Source organism: Electrophorus electricus, chromosome 18 (assembly GCF_041902795.1).
Source record: "Electrophorus electricus isolate QZ-2024a chromosome 18, ASM4190279v1, whole genome shotgun sequence".
Lineage (NCBI taxonomy): Eukaryota > Metazoa > Chordata > Actinopteri > Gymnotiformes > Gymnotidae > Electrophorus > Electrophorus electricus.
The window spans coordinates 4607030-4625275 of record NC_137514.1 but is presented as its reverse complement, the minus strand read 5'-3'; the positions used below and the strand labels follow the sequence as shown (position 1 = coordinate 4625275).

General features: G+C 41.7%; 2 protein-coding genes across 4 annotated transcripts; one reads left to right on the top strand and one right to left on the bottom strand.

Moving 5' to 3' along the window:
* Nucleotides 1-1562: 1562 nt before the first annotated feature.
* dnajb1b (DnaJ heat shock protein family (Hsp40) member B1b) lies at nt 1563-7669 on the bottom strand. Of its 2 annotated transcripts, none has more exons than XM_027032757.3 (3): nt 7015-7669; nt 3198-3769; nt 1563-3093 (listed from the first exon to the last, which is right to left on the bottom strand). In XM_027032757.3, exons 2-3 carry the CDS (start codon nt 3690-3692, stop codon nt 2860-2862), a joined length of 729 nt encoding a protein of 242 aa, XP_026888558.2. In that variant the 5' UTR covers nt 3693-3769; nt 7015-7669; the 3' UTR covers nt 1563-2859. The 2 variants fall into 2 exon arrangements, with proteins under 2 accessions (XP_026888558.2, XP_026888557.2); XM_027032756.3 differs by lacking the exon at nt 7015-7669 and adding an exon at nt 4612-5447.
* tecrb (trans-2,3-enoyl-CoA reductase b) lies at nt 5547-17907 on the top strand. 2 transcript variants are annotated; one of them, XM_027032755.3, is made up of 12 exons: nt 5547-5696; nt 8334-8384; nt 11748-11799; nt 11975-12019; nt 12338-12441; nt 13311-13426; nt 13676-13781; nt 14287-14359; nt 14776-14819; nt 15369-15426; nt 15786-15874; nt 16874-17907. In XM_027032755.3, exons 1-12 carry the CDS (start codon nt 5682-5684, stop codon nt 17045-17047), a joined length of 927 nt encoding a protein of 308 aa, XP_026888556.1. In that variant the 5' UTR covers nt 5547-5681; the 3' UTR covers nt 17048-17907. The 2 variants fall into 2 exon arrangements, with proteins under 2 accessions (XP_026888556.1, XP_026888555.1); XM_027032754.3 differs by lacking the exon at nt 5547-5696 and having other exon boundaries at nt 8067-8384.
* Nucleotides 17908-18246: the final 339 nt, after the last annotated feature.

Below are 18246 nucleotides of genomic sequence, written 5' to 3'. Positions count from 1 at the left end.
CACATCTCTGAGCTCCGTAAAAGCAAACAGTGTATTAAAGTGTCTTAGGACCACTGTGTAGGTGAGTTTCAAAGTCCTGCCATTTCCTTCACAAAGCTTCCTTGCTAGTTACAGTTCCCCACACACCTGCGCTTAGAATCTTGATTGACTGGATTGCTAAGTTACATAGTAAAAACAGCTGCTGTATATTATTTGTCCATTATGCCTGACTGCATGTATTAACTGCATCATTATAAACTAAGTCTGTCTTTTTTTCTCCTCAGTTTCTTTCAGTTAAGTCATTGTCCCTCCACCTCATCCAATCAGGGTTAACTGGGGTTAGGGTTAGCTAGAGTTAAGGGTAGGATTAGTTAGTGTTGGGGTTAGCTAGGGTTAGGGTTAGTTAGGCTTAGTGTTAACTAGGGTTACAGTTAAGGTTAGCTATAGTTAGGGTTGAGGGGAATGGACCATAAGAAGCAGTGCTGTGAACATGTCATAGATGCACAAACTGTACCACGGGTTACACAACAGTAGCAACGGTGCCCATAATATTCTTGGATTTTTTCCCCCATCTGGAGTTAAATTAAACATGCCAAGGAAATTTGCTTAAGGATGCTAATGGTTGAACTCAATTATCTCCTTCTCTCTCTGTGCAGTGTTGTATTTATCACTTTTAATTGGATGTTTGCTGAGTCTGTGCTCCTCTTCATCTCTCTAACGATCAAACTTTGGATCAAAGCAGAATAGGTACTTTCCTGGAAATGCCAGCTTGTGTTTGGTTGATTGAAAACTATTCTACTGGTCATGTTTGGCATGTCTGCTGACCCAGCGCCTAGCAGTTATGGTGGTGAAGACTGTAGTCTGTAAAGAAAGGAGTTTTACTGGGAAGGGGTGGAGTCAATTTGATTCCTGTTATCAGGACTACTATTATCTCAGACTACAACCCAAGGATAGGGTTTCATCAGACTTGGATGCCAATTGCTTCTACGTGGAGTTTTTAACTTATAGCCAAGCAGAAGGAGCACACTGTTTTTAATGATCTCAAAACATTCAATCAGTCGACTAGGTGTGCAGCTCCTGGCACAGCCTAATAATAAATTTGTTTTCTGTAATGATGCTCCAGTTGCTTGTACTCCCAGCCAGAAAATTGTAACGGTCATCAGAATAAATGGCTGACTGAAGCCTGAAGTCATTCAAACTATTTGTGTTGATGTTTGATGATCTGAATTAGAAGAGTCAGGAGTTCTTGTCTTACCCCTTAATTTTCTTTTTGCTCTTACAGAAGTTCAGGGCAACACTACCCACTACCCCCTCCCCAGCTGAGGTCAGAATACAGTGGACACTTGCCAGTTGCTTGCCAGGTATTATATAGTTTATACAGAAATTAATAAATTCCCCCCCAAAAAATCAAATCAGAATACTAACAAAAAAGGTGCGTTATAAAAAGGGTCCATGTGCAGAAATGTATAAAAGTGCAATTCCTCGCCATACTTGTGCACTGTTCCATCCAAGGCAGGTTTATAATTTTTTTTCCTCTGAAAGTGAATAAACCTTCCTGAAAAACAGCAAATAAAGTCATACCATACTCTTATCTGTCCACTTTAATTTCCATCAAAACACTTTTGCTGCAATAAGCTTTAAACAATATAAGCTTATGGCCACAGGCACAAAGCAGACACATACTCAATTAGATGGCATCTGGAGTTACAATAAACCCAGGCTAGACTATCTTTATCCAACAATCCTAAAGCAGCAGTTTCCAACGCAATTCCATCTTAAAATTAAATATTAACCCATAGAATATTCCATAACTAAATAAACAATATTATTACTTAACCATGACCCTGTATACTTACATTTAAAGGAATTTTTTTTAAAGTGTGTGTGTATATATAAAAATAAATCACACAATTTCTGCATGTACTATTGCCTATTGTATGGCATGTTTATATGACTGCTGCCTAATCGCAGGTGCTGAAACATATCCATTATTTCTCCTCAGAGATTAAAGTAATCAGATAACTTATTTACCACTTATTTCTGTGGGTGTTTTTCTTGAGCTTCACTCATTGAGGAGCCTTGAGCTAAAATGTAGATCATATGAACAACTGCTATCAACAACACTTAAGCTACCACCATCCCACCACTTTATGGACCAAGCAAGGACACCCCCCCATTCTACCACCTGTAAGTATAACTGTACCCCATTCATATGCATATCATTCAATCACTTTTACTGACAGAATTCAAAAGGTTTAAAAGTAGAAAAGATTGAACTAAACATGATCAATCTTTGGTCAAATGTTAATTAATACTACAATCTAATTAATGTAGCATTACTACAATCCAATACAATTCTGGTGGTCAGTGTAGCACAAAGGCAGGGAACCATTTCTTATCCTTTACTGTACACTGGGACAGAGATGGGGAAAATAGAGGAAAAAAAGAAAGAAAACTAAACCCAAAATAAATAGAACCACCAAAAACACAAGGCAAGCTCACATTTCAAACAGTGCATACACAAAAAAGAAGGAAAAAAAAGCAAAATAAAAAGAAAGGGTTGTGTGTTAACCGTGGAGCTAGTGTTTCCTTTCAACCAGTCAACTACAGTTAATGTAGTTTTTAGTGTCCCGGAAACTGCGTTCACACACATGAAAAGCCACCCTCCAAAGAATCTGAGGAAGAAATGCACAGCTGGAGGGGGCTTCTGGACAGGAGGGGGTCCAGCCTGGCAGCATCTCTTTACAGAGAAAACTCACTGGCTGCCACAGACTTTCAGCTCAGAGTTCCAAGTCAGGTTAGGAACAAACACAGGTGTGAAACCTCACCCCAACACTGTCTGTAAGCATAGGGCACTTCCTTGACCATCCCAGCAGCAGTTCAGGATGAGGGCAGTACTTGAGCAATGGTGTCCCTGGCATTTTGGCTTAGCCTCTCAGGGAACTTTACTTCAAACTCTACTATGATGTCACCGCGGCGATCCGGGGTTTTAGGTAAGGGGAGCCCCTCCCCTGTAAATCGTCTCTTCATGCCTGGCCGAATAATGTCCTGTATGGGCAAAGTGAGGGTACGACCATCTAACGTAGGGGTCTTTACTGTGCAACCACAGAGAGCCTGAAAGAGCAAAAGAAACAATAAATAAATAAAGCCAAAATCACATGCACAAAATCCTAAGCAAAAAGGTCCAAGGGTCAACCTGTGCTGCAGGTGCAACCTACCTCTTTGAGCGACACTCTGGCTGGGTAAATGATGTCAGAGCCATCCCGCCTGAACAATGGGTGTGGTTTGTCTCTCACCACAAACACTATGTCAGCAGGGATGTTAGTGGGCGTCTCGTCACCCTCTCTTGGGAAGGTGACCTTGGTGCCCTCCTTCCAACCCTTCTTCACCTCCACTGTGAGGATCTTGTCCTCAGACCGCGTCGTCCTGCCATCTGGATTCAGACGCTTGCGAGAGATCTTCATCTTCTTGGTGCAGCCGGAAAACACCTCTTCCAGGCTGACCCTGAGGTCATGGGTCACCGGTGGGTCCTGCTTCTTTTCCATTCGCCCACCATGGCCTCCATGCATGCCGAAAGGCCGCCCTCGGCCCAGTCCGCCCATGCCAAAGTTAAGAAAGGGGTCGTCCACATCCATGTCCTCATTTGCACCACCGCCAACACGGCCGAAGAAGTGCTCGAAGGGGTCCCGGCCCCCGAAGAATTCCGCAAACATGGCGTGAGGGTCCCCCTGGAATGTGTATGTGAAGCCAGGGCCATTTGCACTACCTCCACCTGCACCACCTTTCAGGCCTGCAGAGGTCAATGACAGTTTGAGAGGATTTTTAGCCGTTGCCAGTAGACTTATGAAGTTAACACCAAGCACTTTAAATCCACACAAGGGTCATAACGTGCTACGTTCAAGCCCTTTTATAATATAAGGCATTACGTAACAATTCTTTATAACGCATGCTTGTCTTTTTCTCCTAGTTGTACAACTTATAAAATATACGATAAAAAATAAAGCAAGATTGTAAAATATCATCTCTGCAAATTCAGGGTACGTGGTTGGAACGTAGCGAACGACTCCGCTAATGGACTTATTGACAGCACTTGACGGCCACTCCCGTTTCGAGTCAGAATCTTCCAGTAAGCAAAGCTTTCCAAAATGCAAATGACGTAACGCTACCTAGGCAATCGGCGCCCTGCTGCGAGCCGCTTCTGTTGTTGTTACTGCTTATCTAACATCTATTTATGGTAATACACAAATTCAATTACATTTCTGAACTATTTAAACCGTCGGAGCCTTAAAGACAACTTCAATGTTTAACCTATCTATATGACGACTGCGACGTTGCATGGTGCTTGCAACAATAGGAAGTCCGGGTAACTAGTTAGCTAACCAAAGTTACCTGGAAAAATGTTTCGCTGGGATGGGTTAGGTTAGCTAGCTAGCCGCCTATGGGACCCAAGTTTCGGGGGTGTCCTGCGACGGACATATCTGTTTCAATAGGAATAGGTCTATTAACCTATTGAGAACTTTCCAAAATAAAAAATAAAATAAATAAATAAATAAAAAAACATGACAAATGTATCAACTGACAAAATAATAAACAGTAGTATTATTGATACTAAAAGTAAGTAGTTATACCTACCATCTTCCCCAAATTTATCATATACGTCTTTCTTTTTGGGATCGCTCAAAACATCATAGGCTTCCGCAATCTCTTTGAATTTTTCTTCGGCGTCCGGCGACTTGTTTTTGTCTGGGTGATATTTTAAAGCTTGTTTACGGTACGCTTTTTTGATCTCGTCGTCGGATGCGCCCTTCTGGATTCCCAAAATACTGTAGTAGTCCTTTCCCATCTTCCTCATTTACGACGTTTTAACCACGAAGTAGTCCGTCCAGAAAGCAGCTATATTTGGCGAAGATAACCTGCCTTTCTTCACGGAAACGTAATTCCAAGATCGCTAATCCGCCCCATCTCCTCCCCTTTTAAAGCGTTACGGAAAGTTCGAGAATTTTCTAAAAGTATCAAGAACTTTCGCAGCGAGTTTACCGAGTCGAACGTTGCAGCTCTGCCCACTTCCGAAAACGTCACGCGGTTTTTTTTTTTCTCCAAAACGCCCTCGTTAATTGGCCACGAGTATAGCCGTGGAACGCCAGTAATCCCGCCCATGTGAAGTAAAACGAGGGCTATTCTATCACCTTAGCTCCCTTGATAATTAAACGAGTTATTACTTTTAAATATATAGATCACTTAAATGTAACATTTATCAACATCGCACTATTCGTCACCAAATCACGATTTAGTGCAAATCACATTTTAGAATAAAATTACAATAATTGCGAGATTCAAGATCTAGACACTTTAAAAATATCGTTAGATAATCTATTTGAATCATTATTAGATGTTATATCTGAGGTTGTCAATTCTTAGCCCTCCTACTCTAGCCGACTTAACCAATAGCAGAAGCTCAGTGAGATCTCTTGTTTATTTGTCCAATTATCAGTCACCCCGCTGTATCTTGGCGAATCTCAGTTGGTTTAAGGGGACAAAAGGAGCAACCAGTGCAGGGGTTTTTATGAAACAGTCCTGCACGACTTCTGGTTTGGACGTCTAGATGATCAACGCTCATTGGACGGTGTAATTGTCGTGCGTTTACTCCGATTGGAGGTTAGACTAGCAGGGCATCTTGGAAGACAAAGAGTTTAAACTGCAAAATGAAGCATTACGAGGTAAGACAGTTTATCATTTCTCACACTTTCAAACACCAGTACATTTTTTAAACACAGACGTTTGTAGCTCTGCAATAAATAACAAATGTGAACCATTTTGGTTTGCAAGTTGTAAAGTAAATAGATAAAGGGAGATTAAGGAGAATTTGATGCGCTGGTAGGTGCAGTCATTCAAGATCGTGCTTTGACCTAATCGCTCGAGATTGCTCAATAATTGAACAGAACACAGGCCTACATAGTCGTACTAAATCTATAACTCTATACTAAATCTACAGCTATACTTTAAATACCATACTAAATCTACAAAAATACTTTATAAATACTATACGAAATCTATAAATATACTTTGTTGACAATTTCTGGGGTAGGGATGTTGGCAGTTTCATTCATTCCCTAGTGGCGCACCATAACGCAGTATTTTTGTTTTAAACTACATACAAAAACAGTAGCGAGCAGGCCTAACACGTCTCTTATTTAGCTAACCTAGCTAGTGTGGTGCCAAGGATGTAACTATTTTCTTCGTTAGATTATTACTCCCTCATCGTAGTATATGAATCAGATGGTTATGTCGACAGTTATTTACAAATCAAACAATTCATTCATTCTTAAACCACACAATGTCTTCAGTAAGATACATTCATGGTCATTTATAAAATGTGTGTTACGGTCGAATCATTTGGCTACGAAAACCACGCGGGTGTCGTCAGATTCGCGGAAGTTGGGCATTATTTTAAAATGGGTTACGTTCAGCAAATAGCTTATTTTTTAAAAACGTAGTTAGTTAGATGGCTGCGTTTACAGATTCATAACCATGTGGCCCACACATAGCTGGCTACACGATGTGAACGGTATTAATTTAAAATTTAGCTATCTTGCTTTTTAATATTGTGCGTCCACAGAGGGGAGACGAAGAGTCAGAGGGAGAAAAAATAGTTCTGAGGCGTTTCAAATGCAGAGGAGTTTGGCAATACTGTGTGATGAAATCTAACTAGGAGATACTGAAATCTGGACCTCCATTTAAATCAGATGGTTATGTCTGGATTTTGTAACCGCCAGTTAATTGAACGACAAGTGTTGACAACTTTATCATTTCAGATTCGTAGGTCACGGAACGGTGTGAACTCCATATGGTCTGCATCTGGAGGGCTGGGATTTTTAATAGCGCTATGGTAAATCTTACGCAGAAGCAGGACACCGGTGACATCTTAACCATAGGTTTTAACAATAATGCGATGCGAAAAACAGCAACCTTTGTTAAAGTCGTGTCCTGGCCATGTTGTCTAAATAGATAAAGGACAACAGAGAATAAAAAACAGACCTGTTGTCAGGCTGAAAGGAAACTGAAGCGCTCGGGTGAGCCGTTTCCGCTGTCGTTTCTCCACACCCCCCGTGTAAGGTAGATTTTACTGAAGTCCTCTCAAACGTCTTCACACCTTGACTCAAATCCAGCATCTGCCTTTTCAATCAGGGATGTTCTCTTTCCATCCTTCCTCCCCCATCTTGTTTGTGTGCAAGTGGTAAACTGAATCGCAAAGTTATCGTGTCTGGTGCACGTCTTTTCAAGTTATTATTAACTTCCCATCCCATGTGTCTGACAGTATAAGTGTAGACAGAGTGCAAATGCTTCAACCGCAACACCGTTAAAATGGCTGCGTCGTTACGACAGTGGACAACTAACCCTCTGAGTACTATAACTCCATTCTGAGTAGTGTGCTAGGGCTGACCTTATACCCTCTCTGTGGACGAAGCATGTGCAGCCTGTGACCACACCCACCTTCCAGTCGCACATAGCCAATCAACTCCTGAAAGGGGCGGGGCGCACAGCCACATCTACATTTTTAAATGTCCTTCATTTTACTTTGGGTTTGTAGTGTCTTATAGGGACTTTGCAGTTGCTGGACCTTCTGACCAAAACTGATCCCCTTTTGACTGCTCTGTGCGTGTGTGCCTTTGCGTGTGTGTTTTGCCTGTGGGCATGTTATAATTAGTATTAGATGGGTTGATGCGGGAAGGTGGCGTGGAGTGAGCAGGGGTACTTTTCACATCGAGTGTGTATGTGTTTGCTCATGTTTTATAATTTGAGAATACGTATACTGCTTACAGAACTTTGCTTTGCACTTCAGGATATATTATCTTCTAAACTGCAGTAAAGTTTTTGTCTCACTGAGACTAAGGTTCATATTTCCTGAGCCAGGGGGATTGTTTATGGTTTTTAGAGATAACAAAAGTGTGTGCATACGTGTGTGTGTGTGTGTGTGTGTGTGTGTGTACACAAATCACTCAAATGCAGAGGAGAGAAAAAGACAAGGGGGTGGAGTCGGGGACAAGACATTTCTGTGGGTGGGGGACATGTGCTAGGGAGTAATTGAAATTTCCACAGCTGACTAGCTAGTTCCCGCCTGGCTCTTGTTTTAGAAGCTGAGGTGCTGTAGCAGGGGAGACGGGGAGTGTGAAACAGAAACCACACAGAAATAAGACACAGAGTAGAGGTAGAGAGGAAACATGGACACTTTGGCCTTAGAGGCCACACAGCCCAAAAAGGCTCCAAACGGGGCAGTGGCCGCCGGACCTGTGCTTCCTGTACCAGCCAAGCGCAAACCTGCCAAGAAGGCTAAGAAAGCTGTGGTCTTTTTTGAGGTGGAGATCCTGGATGCCAAGACCAAGGACAAGCTCTGCTTCCTGGACAAGGTAAGAGGGCCGTGCCCCCTTTTACCCCAAACATTTCTGCTTGCCTTGTAAACTAAGTTTGTTCACTGCCTGTTTCAGTGTTCGTTTACGTGTTTATTCCCTGTCAAGCCTGACCTGCATGACCGGATACATGTTGTTGCCCCGTTTTTCTTGGGAAAGCACCGTGGAGATATACTATTGGCTGGTGCTATCTATAGCCTGTACACTAGCCGCTAGCTTTGAGGAATGTCTGCTCTTTGGTGTATCCTTGCGCGGCGCCGTGCAACAGTAGCCGGCGGAAGCCTCACCATGCTTTCACAATTAGAAAGGATCTGGCACGAGGTGTCTGTGGTGCCGCCAAACATTCTTGTGGGATGGATGGGGTTATCGCACGTCCTCAGAGCCACCCGTGGAATCTCCACTCTGACGTCACTGCCAAATTTGGTCATTACATCACAACAGGAATAGCGATATATTGTGATGTCGGGAGCTTATAGAATAGTATCATGGCTCCAGAATACTGCAGAATTCTAAGCCCCCTGTTCAGTTTGGCTTTATATTTTGCTTTTGAATGATCTTTTCAGCCCAAGGGTGTGCCAGGCCTTATACAGAACTCATAGCTTCTCTGCTGTACATGTCCACTTTTTGCTTGCCATTTCAGAATGCAGGAATGTCTTTCACAGAGCAGACTGTCTGTTTATATTAAAGTGGGGCAGTGGAATTGAACAAGTTATTGTATTTATGACAAAAGCACTTTGAGACACACTTGATAAATATAAAATCAGAACCTGGATTTGCTAGAAATTGGAATTTGTTGTGCAGCGTTTTTCCACACAGTCGCAGTGTTGGCACAGGGTCTTTACAGCTGTAAGAAAGATGATCCAATGATGTACGATCAGTAGGCAGTGTTGGCCCAGACTCTTCACAGCCGTAAGAAAGATTATCTAGTGATGGGATTAGTAGGGGCAAGACACTCCACTATATGTGCGTGCTGTGAGTACACTCGTGTTGAATTCAGTGGTTTACAATAAACGTTTATTAAATGTCATGAGGGGGGGAAAAACAATTGCTAAAATAAATAAAAGGTGATTATTGCCATAATGGACTGCTCTCTGATCATTTATTGGTATTATGTAATTTTACTGGTGATCTATAATTGTAATGAAAAATGCAGTTGGTCAAGACAAACCTACATGGTGTGCACAATTATTAGGCAAGAGCGTATTTTGACCATATCATAATCTCTATGTATATTTCACAAGTCCAAGCTGTATAAACTTAAATACTTATTGGATTTTAGCATATCAGGTGATGTGTAATGAGGGAGGGTGTGGCCTAAGGAGATCAACACCCTATATCAAGGTGTGCATATGTATTGGGTAGATTCTTTTCCTCAGCCAAAATGGGACAAAAAAAAATTGATTCTGAAAAGTAAAAAATTGTAAAAAGTATTTTAGAGGGATACAGTACTCTCTTAAAATTGCTATGATATTGGGGTAGGATCACAGAACCATCAAACATTTTTTTGCAAATAGTCAACAAGATTGCAAGAACCATGTGTTGAGAAAAAAGATGAGAAGTATCAAATGTGAAGTGACCAGGAGCCCATTATCCTCCAGTGCTGTCATATTCCAAAACTGCCTGGAGTGCCCAGAAGTACAAGGTGTTCAGTACTCAGAGACATGACCAAGGTAAGGAAGGCTAAAACTTGACCACCACTGAACAAGACGCAAGGTGAAATGTCAAGGCTGGGACAAGAAATATCTGAAGACATATATTTTTCAAAGGTTTTATGGACTGATCAGACGAGAGTGAGTCTTGAAAGACCAGATGGATGGGCCCATGATCAGTAACAGGCACAGAGCTCCACTTCGACTAAAATGCCAGCAAGGTGGAGGTGGGGTAGTAAAGATGAGCTAGTTGGACCTTTTTGGGTTGAAGATGGACTCAAAATCAACTCTCAAACCTACTGCCAGTTTTTAAAAGACACTTTCTTCAAGCAGTGGTACAGGAAAAAGTGTGCATCTTTCAAGAAGACCATGATTTTTATGCAGGACAATGCTCCAGTGCATGCGTTGATGTATTCCACTGCATGGCTAGCTAGTAAATGACTTGAAGATGAAAGAATAATGACATGGTCCCCTTCCTCACCTGACCTAAACCCTATTCAGAACTTGTGGGCCATTCTTAAACAGGTGATTTATGGTGAAGGGAAACAGTATCGCTCTCTGAACAGTGTCTGGGAGACTGTGGTTGCTGCTGCACAAAAAGTTGATCGTCAACAGATTAAGAAACTGACAGACTTATGACCGTTATTGAAAAGAGCGGTGACTATATTGGTCATTTTTTAAAATCCTTTATTTTTTTAAAGTCAAATATTTATTTTGTGAATTGAGTTGTTTGTTAATTATCCTCACTTTAACAGTGAGATGGGAAAATTTGTTTTTCATTTAGTGGCATAATTCTGCACACCAATAGTTGCCCAATAATAATGCACATGCAATTATTTTTCTTAGAAAGCCAACGCCTAACTTTTACTTTCTTACGTATTCAGGTTTGAGGTTTATTAACATTTTGGATTGACCAAGAACACTAATAAAATGAATCCTCAAAAATACAACTTGCCTAATGATTGTGCACACAGTGTATTGTAACGCCATATTGTTATTTTCTACCCATTTTTAAAAAACTTTTTTTATTGATTGAATATACATTTTCTATAGTCATCATAATTTGCAGATGAGTAGTAATAAAGAAAACTCACTGATGCATGAGGTCCAGGCATTGTATGGGTGGATTTTGAATGTGAAGTTGATGTCATGGTGTGTGTGAAGAGTTTTGGAATCCTCCATTGCTTTCTAGAAAGGGCCAAGCAGTTGACTGAAATTATGCCATAGATTCTTAACATGAGAGGGGTTTTCCTTATCTAATTTATTTCAATTGAACTAATTCTGTCATGATGGTGTGGTCTGTTCTGATAATGCTTAGTATTAAAAACACCGGGTGTGAATGCGGAACGCAGTAATAATTTACTGATTTTTAATATACAGTAAGGTGTAGTCCACCACCACACACACAACACCCACATGTGCTAATACTTCAGCTCATAGATTGAGAGCGTGAGTGTGACAGTGTGGCTTACTCAGAATGTGAACAAAAAGCCCTGAAAGCTCCTGTATTTCTGGTAAACCCCAGATGGATGTGTAAGACATGCTGCTTCTGAGTGTGTGTGCGCGCGTGTGATGTCAGAGAATGCCAGCTGTTCCAAAACCCCACTGCCTGGGGCCAAGATGAATAGTGGCTAAATTTATTGCTGATTTCACACTGTCACACAGATGGACTGGGTCAATGGCAGAGTGTTTACTTGTGTTGCTTTACTGGCAGGTGGAGCCAAATGCAACCATCGGAGAGATCAAGTCTATGTTTCACAAAAGCCGTGAGTGAAGCCCAAAGATTTAATGGTTTAGTGTGCAGCACCTAAATGCATAGAGGAATGCTCACAAAATTGTCTTGAGCCCTAAAAATCTGGTCACATGCTTAGTAGTAATGTAAAATATGGCTGTTAAGCCTTGTTCCAATGTCAAGTTTGTGTATGTGTTTGTGTGTGTCAGACCCTCAGTGGTATCCTGCACGACAGTCCATTCGTCTCGACCCCAGTGAGTGCTTTCATGAGGCCCAGTATTTCCACTGTGTAGCCTATATTAAACTAGAGGAAGAAATATTAAAAACTAACATTAAAGTATAAAAGTATATCCCTGCTAATTAGATTTTATTTTAGTAATTTAATGAAGGTGCTTAGTGAATTTGATGAACATTGTTACCTTAATCATAATCTTTTTGAAATTCTATGAACTTTTTGTTATATATTATAAAGTTAGCAATATAGATAATTACAGTGACTGAGGTAGATTTGAAAGTGAACGGACTGATTGGAGTGACGATGATGATGATGCATTTTGGGACTTGTGGTGCAGAGGGGAAGTCTCTGAAGGATGAAGATGTGCTGCAACACCTGCCTGTGGGAACAACAGCAACTTTCTACTTCAGAGACCTGGGAGCTCAGATCAGCTGGGTCACGGTAACGCACACGCGCGCACACACACACGCACACGCACACACATCCTTCTACTTTAGAGACCTGGAAGTTGGGTCAGCTGATTCAAGATAAGACTTTATTTATTAATAAATTTATCCACACGCATATTCATCATCCCTCTAAGTAAATTTGTATGAACAGGTAGCACTATATTGATACTCTTTATTGATTCCAAATCTACACAACTATGTTAATACTCTGACAAACAGAATGTTTGTTTGTAATGATTTCTATTTACAAATGCACACATTTGGTTTTGTGTGTGGTGACAGTTGCTTGCAAATGGAGTGTGTGTGTGAGAGAGAGAGAGAGAGAGGGAGCGCCTTTGCATTTGTCTGCCTCGTGCTTGAGCAAGACGGCTCTATCCCAAAGTGGGTGGGGGGATTTATATATAACCTCTGGCAATATGTGAGCACACTTCCACCAATGCATATGCACCGAACAAGCTAAATGAGCGAGGGATAGGGAGGGGGGAGGGAGTGAGTGAGTGAGTAAAAGAGACTGCTCTGTTTTTTGCCTATAGGGAAATGGATGTGCCCTGATTGTGTGGGAGGGAGTTTACAGTTTTGTTGTGTTTTTTGTCCTACTGAAGTTTCTCCCTCCAGTGCAGTTCAGTTCCAACAGTAAGCTACCACTCAGCTCTAAAGTTCACACTTAGTTTTTTTTTTCCTGGATCATATTTGTTAGTGGACAGTAGGCACTAAACTTTGTCCCCGAGTTGGGCTTTTTTCCACCTGCACAACAAAAGCAATTAAGAAAAGTCTTCTCTTGAAAAAAGCAGTTGTCAATTTTGTCTCTGTAAAATTCATATTAGTCTCTCTGTGCCCCCTCCCAACCCCCCGCCCCCCCAGGTGTTCCTGACAGAGTATGCAGGACCTCTGTTAATCTACCTGCTGTTTTATTTCCGTGTGCCGTTCATTTATGCGCCGAAATATGACTTCACTGCCAGCAAGCACTGGGTCGTACAGTGAGTGTCTGCAGGGGCGTCACACTGGCCGAACAGCCACACCGTCATGTTTTCCTCCTCCTCCCTCACCTTGTCCAATGGCCCTGAGTACTAAGTATAAAAATTTGCCTGATTAGATTTTGTAGTATTGTTTTAGACTAAAAATCCTTGAATAATTTCCTTTTAGATCTGTGAGATTAAAACAATGTTAATGGAATTTTTAAAGACTGTTAAAAGGCTGATGGGTAATGTAGTTCTGCTGTGTTGTAGCTTGGCATGTATGTGTCACTCCTTCCACTATGTGAAGAGACTTCTTGAGACGCTGTTTGTGCACCGCTTCTCCCATGGGACGATGCCACTCCGTAACATCTTCAAGGTGACACACACACACACACACACACACACTAACTAATCACATCACATGGTGACATGACATTATGAGGGATTTTTATTGCCCTCAGGATGGCATCTCTAGGACATGTATAGGAAACTCTGTCATTACATGGTTTAGTGTGTTCCTGAGTAAACGTACCTGACTCGGCTCATTAGCATTTAGCTGGGCAGGGCTGTGACCTGATGAATGTAGTTTGATACTTTGTAAAGCAACCATGGCAATAACCTTTGGCCCTGAACAGTATCAAGTAATACATATGTGTACTCTTTAGGTTTATATGTGACTGTAACATTACAGTGGGGTGGTGTGGGGTGGTCATAGAACTGAAAGGGCAGAAACACTTTCTTTTGGTTGCTGATGTTAGGGTAATGGTTTAGTGTATAAAATTCTTATTACCTATAGGTAGTTGGTTAATAATAATAATATTATTATTATTATTATTAACAATATGTATGATACCAAGTTGATACAAGTGTATTTGTTTCAGAATTGCACATATTACTGGGGATTTGCTGCATGGATGGCTTATTACATCAACCACCCTCTCTACACACCACCCAGTGAGTTACTATATCAACCCACTCTACACACCAGTTTCTGCTAACCACACATACGTGCACTTCACCTAGGAACCGCACCCTGCTAACCACACACCTGACTTGCCTACTCACCCCACACGCACCTGCATCTGCACCTGCATCCCATTAAGCACAGACCTCATTTACATACTCACCCCACCCACCTCTGCACTTTAATCATGTGCTGATTGTGCCTGCACAAACCACATGCTCAGGTGGTTCACCCTGACGTCCATCCTGAGCTTGTTTCTTGTTTATCCTATTGAGTCTTCCTATTGAGTCCCACTCCTCATGTGTCAAATCTCTTGCACGGTGCCTGTAGTCTTGTTCTGTAGTGTTGCGGGTATGTGTTACTGGTTCGTATTCTGCCTCACTCTGGCTTTGTGGTCATGTTGCAGCGTACGGAGAGCAGCAGGTGAGAGCAGCTCTGATCATTTTCCTGGTAAGTGCTGACCTTGCGTGAGTATCCGTGTTCATCACACACTATGCCCTTTAGTCCATATTAATCTGTGAAGCATGTGCAGTTTAAGAAAGACACAGAAGCATGTGGTTAAAATATATTCTCCTTGACTCATTCACATGACTGCTATTAAACCATCTAATATTAGTTGGCACATTTCAGACTAGACAGAATGCCTTGTTTAAGTAAAATTACTTGATACATTTGTAATTAAAAAAAAAACTCAGCAGGAAATCATGCTAAGTGCATTTGTTTTGTTTCTGTTTTTTTTTTCTCCCCAAGAGTTTCAATAACCCCACCTCATCCTTTTCATGCAGCATAGTATATGTGTCCTTCACATAGTATGTGTCCTTTACAGGACACTGTGCTTTCTGGCCAACTTAGTATGACATCCTAGTCCTTCTTAAGGGTATTAGATTCTGGTGTTTTTTGCAGTGTGAATGCACTAATTGGTCTGTATTGCAAAGTCTTGACATTACAGCTGAGCATCAAGGCCGATAGAAGGATGAATGCTTTTCTCTGTTTCTGCAGTTCTGCCAGATTGGGAACTTCTCAATCCATATCACTCTGAGAAATCTACGACCACCGGGTAAGACTCCACTCCCCTCCTCTGTAACCGGTTCGGTTCCACCGATCCAGTCCTGTTCTGGTCCTGCCACCTTCACCCCTGATTTCTCCCACTCAGAGCACCATTGAGACTATTAGTCAGGATTATATCTTATATGCATTTATATATCTGCCCCACAAAAGAGGGCAGGATATCTACACAAACAAATAAAAAAATATATATGAAGAAAGAGAGAAGGGGGAATGAGAAGGAGATGGAGAGAGAGGAAAAATTTAATAACCAAATTATAATTATGGTAATTAAGCAACAAACAATATAATAACTGACCTGATAATATATATTGATACTTGTTCGGGTCTCTCTGCTCTCACTTTTCTAAGGCTCCAAGACAAGAAAGATCCCGTACCCGACTAAAAACCCCTTCACCTGGATATTTTTGTTGGTGTCCTGCCCAAACTACACGTATGAGGTATACCATGCTACACTCCCCTGACCCTGACCTCAGTACCCAAAGTGCTTTAAGAAAATAATAAAAACATTATGAGGAAGTCTTGGAATGCAGGCTTTTTTACGGGTATTAGCCAAAGGTCTCCACATCGGCATTTACGTTTCCCCGTTATTGTGAGGACAAATCACCCATAAAGATTTACATGTACGCAAATGTCTTGCAGTTCTGTGCATAGTGTAGTGTTCCCTGTGCCATTAATACCTCACAGTCTCACTCAACGTCCAGCATCCTGGAAACTTCAGACAAAGCCGCTTCCTGCCCCCTGGTGTGTAAGCAGTGAACACACACGGGCATCCACAGAGCAGTGAACACACACACGGTCATTATATGGAGTAGTGAACGCACGCAGTCCCACATCAGTATTTGTCTGAAATCACTGACCATACACGAGGGCCACTGTTCAACAAGAACTTCACCAAGATAAGGAGATCTGAACCACCGTCAGTTCCTGTGATGGCGATCACCATAAAAATCTGATCCTGGATCAGCAGTCAACAGGAGCCCGGTTTTGCTCTTGGCTGCCGGTAGAGGGCAGTGTACTGCCAGAGCAGCTCTTTTAGGCCTGAAGGCCAGGGAGGTTTCCTGAAAACTTTGCACTGATTTTCTGGGGCATTTAATTAGTGGCTGATCTGTGAGGATGTAAGATCTGGGTGACTTTCTAGACACTTACGTTTTAGATGAGTACTTGAGTAGTTTGTGTCTCGTGTGCCAGAAGAACACACCAACATACAATGGCAGAAAATCCTTTGCGTATCAGAAAAACAATTATGACTAATTTCTGTTGGATGTGGAGCTGGAATGGGGCTGGATTGCAAATCTCTTCACAAAGCATACCCAGAAATCTAATCTCATTAAATATAATTTCACTTTGTATAGACCATGTAAAGTTGTTGTGCACTTTAGGACATGACCATTCTGGTGTGTGTGTGTGTGTGTGTGTGTGTGTGTGTGTGCGCGCAGCTTGGCTCATGGCTGGGCTTTACTCTGATGACACAGTGTCTTCCTGTGGCCTTCTTCACGCTGGTGGGCTTCATCCAGATGACCGTGTGGGCCAAAGGGAAACACCGCAGCTACCTGAAGGAGTTCCGCGACTACCCGCCCCTGCGCTCGCCCATCCTGCCCTTTATTCTGTAGCCTGGCACGTCCTCCCTGCACCACGCGCTTCCTCTTACTCAGTCCATACTCCTCCAGGGCCAGTTCCTGATTTTCCAACCCTCCTTACCTAGGCGCGACAATAAAAGTGTTCGGTGATGAGAAAAAACAGATAGGGTTTGGATTCAAGGATCAGGACTGAGTATAAGGGACTGCGCTCACTGAAATCGCCTGCTTACTTATTTTCTTTCAGAACAGCACAGTTCTGCCAATCTGGACATAATCACACCTGCAGCCTCCTGCTTTCTAAATAGTGAAGATGTACTAGCTGTAAAAAAAAAAAAAAAAAAAAAGACGCTGTCTATTGCTCTATTTGTTGTCCCTAGATCTGAATAAATTAGTAGACTGGAGTGTAGAAGGGGTCTAGGCTAAAAGCTGCAGGTGAGATTCTGGACAGGGCCAACCTACTGATCATGTATTCTTATGGCTTTTGAGAACTCTGAATCTAATGACTACTAGAAATCTTACCACAAATGCAGTCATTATTTTAGACTCATTGAGAGCAGTTGTTTTAATTGAATTAAAAAAAAAAATCAGACAGTACTTGGGAGTTTCTTTAAACTTCCCCAACCACCACTGGGGTAAACACTGATTTTCTGTTTTCTAAAACAAGCTAATAATGCAGTGGGGTATTTACCTGAAAAGAAGAGAGTACTAGGCTAATATATACTGATTAAGTGTTCAGAATATGAGCTTTATGGCACAGCACAAAGTGGGAGTGGTGGAGATCCTGTTTTCTAAAAAAGGGGAAAAAAACAATCAAAGCATTCTCTGATACTTTTGTGCCGATGCTGTTTACCAAAACTAATGTTTACATTCTAAATACACACTAAAGGATTCCACTTTGTCGTATGTGTAATGTTTATGTATTTGCAGCTGTTCTGGTTACATACACATACAACAGAGATGCACTAATAATCGTGCATGATGAAACTGAGATTCCTTAAGAGCTAAGGCTGTGTCTGTATGTCATAAGGGAACCATGCCTCCAGGTACTGGGTTATTTGATCATGAACTCAGCCCAGTCCACCTTCAATGTAGTTATTTAGGCACACCATCTCAGCAAAACGGGAGCTGGTAGTGGCCTGCACACTGAGAACTGGCATGGGGAAAAAAAAAGTTACATTAATTACATTACATTAGATGCACATAATGCTCAAGTGCAAACCAACCGAGTCATA